Below are 15,519 nucleotides of genomic sequence, written 5' to 3'. Positions count from 1 at the left end.
TATGAATCATCAGATCATTTTCATACTTGTGCGGTAATCACTGTATGACTTACTATATTTCATTAGATGAAAACGACTTAGGCATCCAACTTTTCACTTTTTTGGAAATAAAAACATAATTTTTGGTGTTTGATAAATTTTTTTTTTGAATCATATTTTTCAAACATAATACCACTAAAAAATCTAATAGTATCATCAGATACCCAAAAAGGAGAGAAGGTTCGATTATCTCTTTGCAGGTTTAAATAGTTGAGAAATTTATGAGGCACAATAACCTTTTTTTCTTCTCAAATTCGTTTTTAGATATGACGAAATAAGTTTGACTTGTTTTGTCAAAATCATTTTTAGCATTATAAATAGACATAAATTTTAATTTATGTTTCTAAAAAAGGATAAAATGGAATTACTTTATCAAATGCTTTTTAATAAGTTGTTTTTCTATTTCTGAAAACACAAGAAAATATAGAAACGGCATAAACAAATCGTGGTCAAACGGTGCTAATGTTCTCCTTGCCCCAAGCAAAACCGTAACGTCATCCTCCAGCGTCTACTCTAGCACTCCCATCCTGTGTTAGCAATTTGGCTGAATAATTCATGAATTATTTGGTCAAACCGAATTTTTCCGAATTAAATCAAAATTTTTGACCGAATCCGAATTAAAAATAAAATTCGATAAAAAACGCGAATTTTACTAATTTGAATTTGAAATGCGAATAATTCGGGCCGAACCGAATTATTCGATCCACTTAAACAATATTTAAAAACAAAAAAAAACAAAAAAAAACAAAAAAACAAAACGTCATATTCGTTTTTTTGACCGCTTTTTTGACCGAATCCTTAAATTAACCAATCAAATTATTCTGAATAATTCTCCGCCCGAATAATTTTCGAATCCGAATTTGCTAACTATGCTCCCATGGTCCCATCTCAGCCTATGCAGTCTCCGCGAAGGTTGCTACCCGCTTTGCGAACGACCTTATAGCCCTGCCTAGTTGGTATACTCTCTCTCTCCCTCTCGCTCTTAATAGAGATTACAGTGATGATTGTTTTTCCCTTATTTACACATAATATCAGTTAATTGTTTCTAAGTTCTTGACTACATGGTGTTGTTATTCGAATTGTTTTCTTTTGCATCAGAAATTCGAATTCCATTTCAATTCATATTCTTATAAGAGTTCAAATTTCAATTCTATGGTTTGAATTTTAACTCATCAACCAACAACAAAATAATTTAATGAGCTGCTCTGATTCTGATAGTCTATGACCACATCTGTATATATGTATGTTCTGAGCTCTAACACATCGCCTACTTTTCACATGACCCCATTTCATCTCGTAGCTTACTATCCTTTTTATGAAGTTTCAGCTTGTTTGGACTTGCTTTGATGCTTTTCCTACATATATTGCTATAAATCTAAACTGTTCACATGAAAGGTGCATGTTTCCTGTTCGATGATTTGATTAAAAGAGGCCCTGGCTGCGGAAACGGGATCAACCATTCAACCTTCAGTATTTTTTAACCTCATTTCTCAATCATGTAGTATTGTCAGCTTATCTTATAATGTTTGCTACATAACTAGTATTTGATAACTTTATCTTGTTTCTCTCTCTCTCTCTCTCTGGATTTTCTATCTTTTGTCTTGATTCTTTTTCCTTATTCTTTACTGATTAGTAGATCACAGCCCAATTCGAGAAATAAGAACTATTTATTGAACTAAATAATTGACGGATTAGCTTTTTATTTGCTGAAAGGAAAAGTGAATCTGTTCTACAGGTTCTTGATTCTTTCTTCTTCTTCTTCTTTTTTATGTCATTTTTCAGTAAATCAGAGTATGTTATCTACAAGCTAAAAGAGATGGGAAAGATAGAAGAGAAAGATATATTGCAGATCTGCAATCAGTTCAGGAAGCTTGACCCCAATAACTCAGGGAAGATAACGCTACCCGATCTCTTGGAGAGTTATAGATGACATGGAAAACTTGATAAGACGTTTGTGGGACAGGATTTCATCGTGAATGTGGAAAACCATGTCCCATACTTTTTTTGTGGTAAGGATGTCCCATACTGGGAGGGACGTGAAGGGCCTCTCTCTGTTTTTGGTCGTTGAAAAGGGCCTCTCACCGTAAATTTGGTGGTGTAAATGAATAGATGTTGTATCTAGCACGAATACGTAGAAATTTATAATGCGATTTTGGATTATGAGAGAGAGAGAACGAACGGATGAGCTTTCACGAAGGGAATTATCCAATCCAAGGGTGGTAGGCAATTAATCATTCTTATGATAAAAAGGGGTCGTTTACCCAGTGTTGGTAACTTTATGGATAGTTTGATTACATAATTCGTTACAAAGTTTTTATTCTGGAAGGCAGTTCTCTTTTTTTCTTCTTCTTCTTCTTCTTTTTTTCTTCCTTTTTTTATTTTTATTTTTTATTACTGTTTAGTTATTTTTTGAGTTGGTTCTACTTAGAAATTCAAACTCATTTGAAACATCTTGTAAAGCTTAATGTGGTTTATCTGATAAATAAAGTAAATAGCACATGTTAAGTGTTGATTCAAGAGTCACAAAAATCAGGATGGGTAACCAAGCATTTTTCTAAAAAATCTTAAAAATTAAATACGATTCAACTGAAACACTCTCCATGGACTTATTGTCAAACCCAAAATAAAACTCCAATGAATTATGTAACCAAATACATCCTTAAAATCCCACAACTGTCACATTATATATCTTATGTGACTCAAAAGTTATGGGTAAGTGTATAGGTAGACTGCCATTGGTCTGTTGCTCACATCACATTTTTACCCTATTGGAGTTTTGTATATGATAAATAGAACTTAAAAATCTAAGGTTATGGGAGAGTGTACAATAGTGATCGGAGTTATGTATGCGTTAATGGTCATACACCCTTTTCTCAATCCACAAGCATGTACATACAACATTTTCTCAATCCTATCTTTGTATTAATTTCATCAAAAAATAAAAAGACAAAAAATTATGCACAATCATACACACAAACATTAGATAAGGGAAACATTTACCTGATAATAATTTTTTTTTTTGTGAAAAATCTGATGGATTAGAAGAAAGCTCAAACTCACATTGCACCATTTTTGGAGATTCGACCTTGCCTGGAAAAGTTAAAAGTAGAACTAAAATCCACTCCAATATCTAAAAGTTGATCAATCAATCCAGCTCATAAACCGTTGAAGCACCAACACCTGTCTTTTATTATTCCATAAATGCCTTCTTTATTCATCTTTTTAAATGACAACTGATAGATGAGACTTCAACTAACCAATGGAAAACTTCTATCAATCAACCACATAGCAGGAGGACTCTATGCTAACCGGCTCAATTCATTCCAAACAGAAAAAGCCCATAAACCCTAACATGGTCTTTGATTAGCTCACTTTACCAACATATGTGTTCCTCATTTTGAATGTGATGAAACTCCTCTGAAAGACCACGAAGAAGCTTAATTAATAACATCACTGTGAAAGCCTAGTTGTAAGAAAAGTGTGAACAAGTGGATTCTATACAAACACCGTATAAGGGAAAATCAATTGGCAATTGACAATTCTTTTATCACAATATCCTGTGACCAAAGTTCAAGAGATCAGAATCGGTACTGGAGTTCAATTCCGATCTGTATCATCTTGGATTGGCCAAAATCGGCCGATTCCTTCAAACCAATCCACTTTATACCTTAAGATTTTTGAGCATATTCCTAAATCAAATACGAAGTTACATGTTTAATTAGCATTCCAAAATCAGATAAACCTCCTTTTTCTATCACTAACTTATTAATTATTATTAGTATTAATTAAATCATCTTATTATCTTTCTTTCTAATACAATTAACATATTATTATATGACTTCACCATGCCATTCCAGGAAATATGAATTAATTAATTATTTCAACTTTTCTTGTGGGTGGGGTAAGAGAACAATATCACATGACAATGATGAGAACAAATTAATAAAGGATAATATCTTGTGTAGAAAGCTTCTGTCAAATCATAATTCCAATTAATTAATAGAGAACACGTACATCTTTTGAGTTAAGTTTAGACAGCCAGCATGATTATTGTTTAGTGTCTCATATGATATCATCATCTATATATGAATCATCAGATCATGTTCATACTTGTGCGGTAATCACTGTATGACTTACCATATTTCATTAGATGAAAACGATTTAGGCATCCAACTTTTCACGCTTTCGGAAATAAAAACAAAATTTTGGGTGTTTGATAAATCTATTTTTTGAAACATATTTTTCAAATATAATGCCACTAAAAAATCTAATAGGATCATTAGATGCCCAAAAAGGAGAGAATGTTCGATTATCTCTTTGTAGGTTTAAATAGTTGAAAGATTTATCAGGCACAATAACATTTTTTTCCTCTCAAATTCGTTTTTTTCAAAATCATTTTTAGCATTATAAATAGACATAAATTTTAATTTATATTTCTAAAAACGGATAAAATGGAACTACTTTATCAAATGCTTTTTAATAAATTATTTTTCTGTTTCTAAAAACAAGAAAATATAGAAACGGCATAAACAAATCGTTGTCAAACGGTGCTAATGTTCTCCTTGCCCCAAGCGAAACCGTAACGGCATCCTCCAGCGTCTACTCCAGCACTCCCATCTCAGCCTATGCAGTCTCCGCGAAGGTTGCTACCCGCTTTGCGAACGACCTTATAGCCCTGCCCAGTTGGTATACTCTCTCTCTCTTGCTCTTAATAGAGATTACAGTGATGATTGTTTTTCCCTTATGTACACATAATATCAGTTAATTGTTTCTAAGTTCTTGACTACATGGTGTTGTTATTCGAATTGTTTTCTTTTGCATCAGAAATTCGAATTCCATTTCAATTCACATTCTTATAAGAGTTCAAATTTCAATTCTATGGTTTGAATTTTAACTCATCAACCGACAACAAAATAATTAATGAGCTGCTCTGATTCTGATAGTCTATGGCCACATCTGTATATATGTATGTTCTGAGCTCTCACACATCGCCTACTTTTGACATGACCCCATTTCATCTCAGCTTACCATCCTTTTTATGAAGTTTCCGCTTGTTTGGACTTGCTTTGATGCTTTTCCTACATATATTGCTATAAATCTAAACTGTTCACATGAAAGGTGCATGTTTCCTGTTCGATGATTTGATTAAAAGAGGCCCTGGCTGCGGAAACGGGATCAACCATTCAACCTTCAGTATTTTTTAACCCCATTTCTCAATCATGTAGTATTGTCAGCTTATCTTATAATGTTTGCTACATAACTAGTATTTGATAACTTTATCTTGTTTCCTCTCAACCTAATATGCTTGGCAAAGATGGCTTGGTTTATCACATTTTAGAAATTCATTTGATATAAATAGCTTGCATGTGTGATGATTATTAAGTTACTTGTGCTGTTATAAACTCAACAATTTCTTAGAACACAGATCAGCTGCTTCAGAAATTGACTACTGGTTATGTATTCTGATATAGATTAGCTTTATCTGTTTTGTCTTCTGCATTGAGGTAGTTCAAAAACTGCAGGTGAAGCATTAGCAAACAAAGTATCATAAGGATTTACATTTATGCTATATTGAGAACGTCTCTTTCCCTTAGGCTATGTTTGGTTGTAAGGGGAATAAAAGGGAAGGGAAGTGAAGTTTTCAAACTTAAAAGAGAAATATATGTAATCATTACCCATGTGACTTTAACATTAACTTCAAATCATTCCATATTTGGTTATAAAATTTCACTTTACTTTGAATCCAAAACCCTTTGCTATAATATGTAAAATAAAAATTACATGTAAAATACATTGTTACTAAATATGGTTAAAAAAATTAAGTAGTTTATACAGTCATATGGGGTAATGACTATAAACATTTCTTTTTAAAGTATGAAAATTTCACTTTCCTTCCTTTTGAATTCCCATTGCAACCAAACGGAGCCTTAGTAAATGCACTTGCGGAGTTTTTCTATCCTAAAGGGATGTGCATTTTCCACACTGAGTTAAAGTACTTGGATCACAAGTTAGAAAAGGCCAAGTGTTTTTGCCCTTTGACTTCAAAGAGGTCTTGGAATGTCTCTTGGTGCACTTGAGTGTCCATCAAACACCCACCTACATTGACAAAGGAGATATTTTCAACACCGATTGTCAAATGGATGATTTTGAGTTCCACTTTCCAATCAAAGGGTAAAGAAAAATAAGCCCTTATCACTATTTGGCCCTATCTTTAGTCTCTTCTTTTTCTTAATAACTGTCGTCTATGCTTCTAATTGCTCAATCCCACCTGATGTGCAACAGTATGAGATCATGAACTCACTTTATGGTCGCATCTAGCATCTTATATACAACTCCCCCACCCCTTCCAACTTTTCCCCCAACTTTTCTTGTTTTTCTTCCCCTTTCCAGAAACCAATTTGGATTTTAAACAAATCATTTACAAATCAAAATACAGGTGAACTTTTTTTACTGTTTGGGAATGGAAACAGTGCGAAGAGGATCAAAATGAGGCCTTATTGTTTTTTGCTGAGCAATTTGAAATTATTTATGCTTTGCAGGGCGTATTAAACTAATAATACTTACTTTTTAGTGAACTCTGCCAGGTTTGTTGTCCCAGCATTCTTGACAGTGAACCCACAATTTTTATTGATTTAGCTCTATTTTCTTTCATTAAAAATTAAATTTTCTTCCTCTTTATTTCAAAAAAGAGTTAGATCTCATGATGCATCCCTGAATGGAATTTTTTCTATTGCTGTAGGGAGAGGAATGGGTGGCTCTGAAGCCATGCAAGCTGTTAAGGTTTATCACCACCTTCTAAAAGCTCTGGACAAACACATTGGTAGACATTTCAGAGGTTTCATAACTCAAGAGTTCCGGAAGAGCTCTGAATTGTCAGATCCATTGGCTGCTCAACAAAAAGTAAAGCTTGCTCATACTTACACATATCTTCTCAACCATGTGCACCATCAAATGGTGTGTTTCTTATACGTGCTCTTCTTGACTGAAGTATAGGAACTCTATCAATGCACTTTGTCAATTAGTTATTTTGGGAATCAAATACATCTTCATCCTTGAATTGTTTTGTTTAATACAGATGTCTACTCCAACTGTAATCTTTAATATGACTTATATAATCAGCTTTATTTCGAAGGTGTTGCTGCAATCGTACCTATATAGCCTGTGTTTGTATGCTAGTTGGAGTAGCCCCTGAAGATAGTGCGCCCCTGGCTGCTAGAGCATTTCCTTTGTAGGGATCTTCTGAATATGCTGTATTACTATGTTTACTTTTTTCCCCTGATGTTGTCATTGCTATGCTTTCTAGCTCCTTTATCTTACATTTTTGTGCTGGTAGCTTACTTTTTTTGTTACAGAATAAATGGCATCATAATATTCTCGGTTCCTACTTAATCCTTATGCTTGGATTGCTAAATGGTTGTGTAGGACTTGCTATTCTCGTACAATATTGCTGTGGATAGATCAGATGAGATGAAAAGAATAGTGGGGAAATCTGCTGCAAGTGTTGGTCTTCAGCTTCCTGATGTCTATAAACCTTAATGGTTGCCACAGTTTCATGGCCTTAAGGTGCTTTTGTTAAGAATCGTCTCTCCAATGTATTTTGTTTTGAATTCATGGGGAGTAGTTATTCTTTTTTTTTTTTTTTTGGACATCTTCATTTGATGTCAAGGCTTATACTGAACATTGGTCTACCAGATTAGAGAATAAAATATGCAAATTACACAACTAGCCATTCAAAGAGACATTCTTATGTTATGTGCATTGGCATCTGACTATATTTCTGATGTAATATTGTCGCATTATATGTTGTTGGAATTATTCAGTTTGGCTCCATTTGGTTGCAAGGTACAATAAAGGGAAGGGAAGGGAAGGGAAGTGAAAGAAGGTTTTTCCTTTACTGTTGATGCACAAAATGTGGCAGTTTGTTTCCATTCTCAGTTTTGAAAGTCGAGATCAGGTAGCCGTCCTTAGTCTGATAATGTGATCACATACATAGGGCATTTCAGTTTGAACAAACCTCTTAACTAACAAGCTCAAGAGTGCAACTCAGTTGGCAATTACAACACATCACATTAAGAGGTCATGAGTTCAACTCTTCTTGATCCATCTCACCCATATATACTTTTTAATCCACCCAAATATTACAGTATCTACTTTAATCCCTCCAAATATTACAAATTTGAAACTAGAATGGTTTTGCCTTTATTTATTTGTTTATCTTCTCAATTGAATGGGAAATCCTCTCACATGGTGGACTAGGACTGTGACCTACCAGGACCCACTTGTTAGGATTGTGACCCCACACGGTTCTACAATTAGGCCTAGTTTGGATCTTGAGAATCAAAGCTGCAAAACGTGAAATAGGTATATTTTTTTACTCCCACAAAAACATGAAATTTGTCTATTTGTTGTTGGGCTCTGAATTGCTAGTGAAAACTGGATATAATCCTAATTTGTTAAGTGAATATTTTAAAGTCAGGGTAGTTGAAACTCAAATGATCCACACTGCTGCTTAAGGTATTAATTTTCTTCTACACCATTACGTCAGTTGCATTTCATTAGTAGATCTGACTATTATTTTCTGCTCGTTATAGAAATCTCCATCTTGCATTTCTGCATGAGACTAGCCAGGCTCAACCATCCATAATTCTACGGTCAGATATTCCATCTTTCTTTTAGAGGTGAATGCTAGAATATGAAATGATATTTGATTCAGCTATTGAGATTGGTCTAATGGTCAGCTATCAAGATTCATGTACACCCTAGTTTTTGCCATGTGACATATCAAGTGGTAAATCCAGTCTTTGCCATGTGACATCAAGTATGGTGAATCCAGTCTATAGTATCTGTATCGTATCATCCTTATACTTATCTGTATTGTGAAGTGTTTTTGAATTTACGTTGTTAATTGGTATCGGCGATGACCGATACAGCCACCTATACCAATACATATAACCTTGAGTGTAGGTACTAGAGATAACTTGCTTGTTGAAACAGAGAAAGTGACTGTTTAGAAGGAAACTTGAAGACAGAGGAGAAGCAAGTAATTAAACACTTCATCTTGAATTTCTCTTTCTAGCCTTTTCTTTAGTTAAAGATTAAAATAGAAATTAACTACAGATATATTGCAATTAGTTGAGATGGATTACCAAACTTAAACAAGTGGTAGTTCAAATGAATATCCTTCAAGTTCATGTGGCTGAAATTGAAGAATGGTGAAGAAAACTAGTTGACCAACCAAACAGAACCTTTCCTACTTTAATATCTTTGTACAGCATTTATGATTAGTTTGACAGGTAACGCTCCCTGAATTAGCATTTTTTCCATTCTTTGTTAGGTATCCTTTCATTTTCTTTGATTTGATCGTATTTGTTGTGTGAACTGTGAATGTTATTGGTCTTTATGGGTAATTATTATTCTTATTCATAAGAGGTAGTTCGAACCTGGGCCAACCCAACCAAATCCACTCAGTGGATCTTCACATTGAACCACTGTAGCTGATGCTGATGGCTTCTCTCTTCCTGTAAATCAATATCGTGCAAATAGTCTCGGTGTGACGGTAAAGTTAATCTGTTGCAGTGTAGTGGTTGTTGATTCGAGTTGGGAAACAGCCTCTTTATGGAGTCGGGGTAAAGTTACGCACATTATGGGATTCAGATCCTCTCCAACTAAGGAGTGATTGGAGAAGGATTAACCAAACACAGAATAAGAGAGAGAAAGGAAACTCCTGTTTAACTCTCTTGTTATATGCCAGGAGGCTGTCAAAATGATTTTTTAAACATTTAAATACTTTTCATATTATGTTAGGTGGTTTAAATGAATTTCTATTGAAATATGAAATTAGGGGCCCCTCTTCAATTATCTTGGCCCAAAAAGAATCTTTTTATGGGAAACTCGGTTTGATATTCAATTATCATCAACTGACTCTAATCATAAAAATCAAGTGAACAAACCGTTGAAATATCCTAAGTAAGGCCCAATCCCAGGTGGACTTTGCTTGATCAGTAAGAGAACCCGAAAAGGAATCTTTTGCTGTAGATCTCAGATCAAGGTATTCCTTATAATTCTAAGCAGGTATGTATATTTACATTATTAATTCAGTACCTTGAGATTATGATTAGGTTTATATTGTTTTAATATACATGATATTTAGTAAGAATAATAAGCTCATGATGGTCCAAATAGAAAAACACCAGCTTTTGACTAGGTGGATTGGGTGCCTAATTTTCTCAGCCCATAATTTTGAATTTACCCAAAGATTTGGAAAGACTTGTGCCTTATCCATTCGATTCCTTTTCTCCTCACAATTCCTGGACCTTTAACTACGTGGCAATTCCAAAAGAAACTCTTTTTTAATCCCTCTTCCAACACTAGTCATCGCGAAAGGATGGAAGCATATATGTTTTCCTCCGCCTCCCCCATATGTTTTCATGGACTCTTGACCTATTTGATTGGTCAACTTCAAATAAATAAACATGTTATATGAGTAAAAAATGTCTCCAAAGTTGTATTAGAGGTTACAAGTATTATATGTTTTAAAGGGCTCTTCACCCATGTGATCAGTCAAATTCAAATAAATAAGAGTGCCATATGGGTAAAAAATATCTCCATAATTATAGTAGAGATTCCAAATATAACATGTTTTAAAGAACTCTTCACCAATATGATAGATCAAATTCAAATAAATAAGCATGTTATATGGGTCGAAAATGTTTCTAAGGTTGTAAAAGATTGTAAGAATATCACCAACCAATGTTACATGACCCTTTATACCATGGAACCATCCATGCCCACAATTTCTTGTTTACATAACAATTTAGGAACTAGTGAGCTCCACAAATTTTCTTTTATGAAAACAAAAAATTTTATAAAATAAAATTGAAAATGACTAAATGGAATTTCTTGAGAGCTAAATTTGTCACATTTATAGAAAGTAATTAAGGAGAAAACAAAATCAACACATTCTCCTCTTCTAACTTTTTCTTTTCTTGATTAATGGAGAGAATTATCATTGACTTGTAATTTCATCTGAGGGATGTGGACTTAAAAGACTTCCTCAGTAGTTAGTAGTCCATATATCATAGTCCTTACCTTCGTAATTTCACTAGATAAGGGTGGGCCATTTTTGTAGAAATCTCGAAAGAATAAGTCAAAAATTCTCTTTTTGATTCCTCGAATCTTTGAAAATTCCCTTTTAGATTCCTCGAATCTTGGTAACCAGCCGACACCAGCTTGACCCCAGTTGGCCCTATGCCACGTTGGATGTTTAATCCTTTTGCTGAATTCACTTGGCCCGCAATCTTCACTTACGTATGCTATAATCTTTGCTGAATTGGCTTTTAAGAATTCGAATCGTATATTGGATCGGTTTGCTTCGATCCGATTCAGATTCGTTGTCTAGTCGAACGTATGGTTCTAAATCTTGGTCGAGTTTCAATTAAAATTTCCCAGTTTTGAGCATGGTCGAAAGGAAACCATTGGATGAATTGAAATTAATACTGATTTTGACCAGTTTCAACAATTTTTCACACATTTCAATAGTTTCGATCAATTTCGACCAATGATAATTTTTGAGTCTTTTAACAGTTCAATTTGAGTTAGTTTTGATTGACACATTACATGTTAAATTTTACCCTAAAATACCTGGTTTTGACTAGGTTTCAACCCATATCTCAGTTTCGAACTAAATCTAAATCCTGGTCAAGTTTAAAGCATGATCGAAAAGAAACTCTAGGACAAATTTAAAATGTTATTGATTTTGACTAGTTTTAACGACATTTCACACATTTTACTAGTTTCGATCAATTTTGACCCATATCTCAATTTCAAACTAAATTTTAACATGCAACTCATTGGCAGTGACTTGGTTAGGGAAATCCATTGGAGCCATAGCGAAAGCAAGTCTTCATAGGGCAATCGTCACTGCTTATGGATCTAAACCTGGGTGATCTATCCAATGACTAGAATGAACTTGGGTAAAACTAAATGGAAGTCCGAACCGACTGATATTGAAGAATTGAATGAGTTGTGGTTAAGGGTGAAATGTCACTCGAATCCAGACCTAGTTGGTTCTCCTCGAAATGTGTTGAGGTGTAACAGTTGACTGAACATCTAAGGGTTTAACACTGTTTCAGTGCAAATTGTGAAAATCATACTAAATCGAGGCAAACTCTGAACACTAGATATGACCCTCAAAGCTTCTCAAATGTCAAATTAACCCTTTATATCGGATCTTATGTGGGCCTGGCTTGAATGGGTGGAGGGATTAAAATTTTTTGTGGACCCGGTCGACCTTTCTTAGTGGAGAGGAGATAGTGCATCATGATCACTATCATGATCATCAATCATGGCCATCATGGGGCATGTGGCTTAACGGTACAAGGTCAACAAGGTAGTGCCGGAGGCGGCGGCACCAATTAATGGTACCCTTCCATGGTTCCATCGATGTAAGTTTAGAAGAAAGGAAAACGGAAACATTATATACAAGGCAAAGAGATAAGGACAGTTCATGATGAGGCGGACCAACCAAAACCATCGGAGCTAACCGGGTCCACCATTTTTCCTTACGTCAGAATATGACGAGTCCAATCAATCAATGAACCGTAGAGTCCCACACCCCAAACTGCAAATAGAAGGCACTCATGTTACTTCTCCAAAGAGGCCACAACGCTGGAGAGCCCAGAAGATAGCGGGAGAGGTCAAGCGACCTCCCGCAACCCCAGCGCCGTCCCCCGTTTAGTGGGGTGGGGGTGGAGCGGTAAAGACAGAAGGGGAGGGGGATTTGGTTTCGGTAATGACGGAATCTAAGGCGGCGCCGCCACCAGTTTCACTACCGGTACCAGTACCCCTCTACAAACAGCGATCTTGGTCTGCGGATACTTATCGCGATGAAGCTTGGTCGAAAAGGAAAGGTAATCACAAGAGGAAGCAGATAAGCAGGAGTGTCACCGACGAAGATCTCGACGAGCTTAAGGCTTGCATCGAATTGGGTTTCGGATTCGATTCTCCAGATTTAGATCGAAAGCTATCAAATACTTTACCAGCTTTGGTTCTATATCATGCCGTCACCAAGCAATACAGTGATAGCATTTCAAAGTCTTCATCTTCGGCTCCTCCTTCAGAGTGTGATGCATCGTCTCCACCTGGAAGCCCTCTCACCATCTTCAGCCCAGGTAAATAAATCAATATTTCAATCCCTCCCTATGAACAAAGCTTTGAATTCCATTAATTTTTGAAATGGTTGGAATATGTGAAGGTGATGATCCTCAAATTGTGAAGACGAGATTGAGGCAGTGGGCACAGGTCGTTGCGTGTTCGGTGCGGCAATCTTCTTATTGATTCCACCGGCGTTTTCCGAGTCCCCGACCGATTCTATCAATAGATTGAAGAGAAATGAAGGATTTTTTTTTATTATATCTATATATATATATATATATATATTTTTTTAAAGATAGGTGATCAAAGCATTGACTTTATTGGTTTATTTACATTTCATATGTTTTGATAGTAATTTTTCAGATTAACTTTGGACAGTTTCTGTATGTAATGGGAATAATCTTATGATGTAAAATCTGTGTAATGCTTTCTTTGTTGAGGACTTTAATGTTTTTTCTTGTAAGATGTATGTGGGGGGAGAGGGAAAAAAATCGTCTGTAATTCTAATCTCGTACAATTCCGTGAAATACCACCTTCAGGGGGTGACACGTATATTGATACCAATGTAATGGTCCAGATCTGATTTAAATGCTTCTTCACTGATTTAAAGTTGTATTAGTTGTACCAGATCTGGACCATTGTATTGGTATCAATACACGTGTCACCACTTGAAGGTGGTATTGTACAGAATTGTACGAGATCGGAATTACAGACGATTTCAACCCAGGGGGAGAGGGCATGCAGGGATTGAATGATTATAGGTTCACATCACCATCTGATGGAGCAAAGTATAAAGACTAGAACAGTCTGTCCCACCTCTCTCTCTCTCTCTCTCTCTCTCTGGGTCCTATTGGCTTTTTTACTCTTCTCATTCCTTGCATGAACAATGACATCTTTTTGTTCAACATTACCAGCTTTCAGCTTTCAAGGCTTCAACTGACACATTAAGGCATAAGAATTATGAAGATGCCTTCTCTCTCCCTCCATCAGTTTATTACTTCACCTAACAAAGCTAAGGAAGACCAGAGTGCATGTACTAGGTTTGATGTGAACTTTTTCATGGCTGTTTCATAGAGTTGAAGCATGCATATACGAAATTTGTGAGCGATGAAGCATCCTGAAATTTGGTCAGCCTGGAATAAACGTTATTGCAATGTTCGTATATTCCTCTTCTAAAGACTAGGTCACTAGGGCATGTATAATGACTCAAATTAGGTTAGCAATGAGGCAGATTTTGCAAAGTTGTGTTTTGTTATGATTTCGTATGTTGATATAGTCTTGGGTTTTCTCACAGCTGGTTTATAAGGTTGAATTATTCTAAGGTGTATAGGAGTGATATCAGAGCATTTGGAAACATGGTGGTATGCTACATTCCATTTTTGTTCTATGTGAGTTGATCCAAATATTTGATATGAATTGATATGATCTTGGGTCCCTCATTGTATAAGCCGTTATATTAGTTCGAGCTCTCCCAAAGTTTATATTATATTCCTATTATTTCTTATTTCAAATGCTATTTGTTAGATGTATACCCTCACGAGTCCTTTCTTTATATAGCAAGTCAATGCATGTCAAAGCTAGTCTTCTAAAGGGCCGCGGGCCAAGTTTATTAACCCACAGACATGAACCATGTGGTTGTCCAAGGGAGGATCCAGAATCTAGAACTCTCCACACTTGTAGAGAGTCTAAACATTCAAAAAAACCTCTAGAAATCAAGAAGGTTGTATATAGCTAAGGAATGAGAGGTTTCTACTCTAAGATTCTAAAATTCTGCCTTAAAGGGGATCCAAATCCTCTCCTATGCTGGACAGGGTGCATTGAGCATCCCACGACTAGGAGCATTGTTTGAGATTTAAAATGTAACCGCAAGCGTACGGATCAGTGTAGCTACGGGTCGAACACAGGGAGAGCAGTCACTTTATTTTTTTATTTCTTTTAATAATGCGAAAGTGAACTGATTAATGGTTGTGATCTAATTCTAATTACCGTCCTAAACATATGTATCTAAAATAACGTCCTAAACATTCGTCATCTAAGAATTTAAAGAAGCAAGCCATGCAATTAAAATTAAATAAATAAATAATTGAAAATAAATAACTCACGCAATTTAAAAAAAAAACAATAAAGGAAAAAAATGTTGAAATAAAAATAAAGTAAAAGAAAGGGGATAAAGCTAGAGAGAGACTCACAAGTAGGTTTCTCTACTTAGCCCGAGAGATGCATCATAATATGAGCTTCCCTACTTGACCAGAGAGTCACTCTTACAAGGGTTACTCTACTTGGCTTTAGGGAAAGGGAGACAATTAAAATAAAAGCAATAAATTGATG

The 15,519-nt window shown here is 35.3% G+C and overlaps 2 protein-coding genes across 3 annotated transcripts; both read left to right on the top strand.

Annotated features, from left to right (window-relative positions):
- Nucleotides 1-4,563: 4,563 nt before the first annotated feature.
- Nucleotides 4,564-7,867, top strand: LOC122058097. Of its 2 annotated transcripts, none has more exons than XM_042620563.1 (4): nucleotides 4,564-4,725; nucleotides 5,158-5,232; nucleotides 6,779-6,939; nucleotides 7,462-7,867. In XM_042620563.1, the coding sequence occupies exons 3-4, from the start codon at nucleotides 6,787-6,789 to the stop codon at nucleotides 7,573-7,575; spliced, it is 267 nt and encodes an 88-aa protein (XP_042476497.1). In that variant the 5' UTR covers nucleotides 4,564-4,725; nucleotides 5,158-5,232; nucleotides 6,779-6,786; the 3' UTR covers nucleotides 7,576-7,867. The 2 variants fall into 2 exon arrangements, with proteins under 2 accessions (XP_042476497.1, XP_042476496.1); XM_042620562.1 differs by having other exon boundaries at nucleotides 6,779-6,993.
- Nucleotides 7,868-12,695: 4,828 nt separating this feature from the next.
- LOC122058096 lies at nucleotides 12,696-13,637 on the top strand. Its single transcript, XM_042620561.1, has 2 exons — nucleotides 12,696-13,208; nucleotides 13,292-13,637. The coding sequence occupies exons 1-2, from the start codon at nucleotides 12,830-12,832 to the stop codon at nucleotides 13,372-13,374; spliced, it is 462 nt and encodes a 153-aa protein (XP_042476495.1). The 5' UTR covers nucleotides 12,696-12,829; the 3' UTR covers nucleotides 13,375-13,637.
- Nucleotides 13,638-15,519: the final 1,882 nt, after the last annotated feature.

This window comes from Macadamia integrifolia, chromosome 12, assembly GCF_013358625.1.
Source record: "Macadamia integrifolia cultivar HAES 741 chromosome 12, SCU_Mint_v3, whole genome shotgun sequence".
In the NCBI taxonomy this organism is placed as follows: Eukaryota; Viridiplantae; Streptophyta; class Magnoliopsida; order Proteales; family Proteaceae; genus Macadamia; species Macadamia integrifolia.
The sequence above is the reverse complement of the archived record's forward strand: the minus strand, read 5'-3'. Positions and strand labels throughout refer to the sequence as shown.

Coding starts and splice junctions, on each gene's coding strand:
- LOC122058097 (XM_042620562.1), top strand. CDS start 6,787: ATGGGTGGCTCTGAAGCCATGCAAGCTGTTAAGGTTTATCACCACCTT. Junction 6,994..7,461: donor ACCATGTGCACCATCAAATG/GTGTGTTTCTTA, acceptor ATGGTTGTGTAG/GACTTGCTATTCTCGTACAA.
- LOC122058096 (XM_042620561.1), top strand. CDS start 12,830: ATGACGGAATCTAAGGCGGCGCCGCCACCAGTTTCACTACCGGTACCA. Junction 13,209..13,291: donor TCTCACCATCTTCAGCCCAG/GTAAATAAATCA, acceptor GAATATGTGAAG/GTGATGATCCTCAAATTGTG.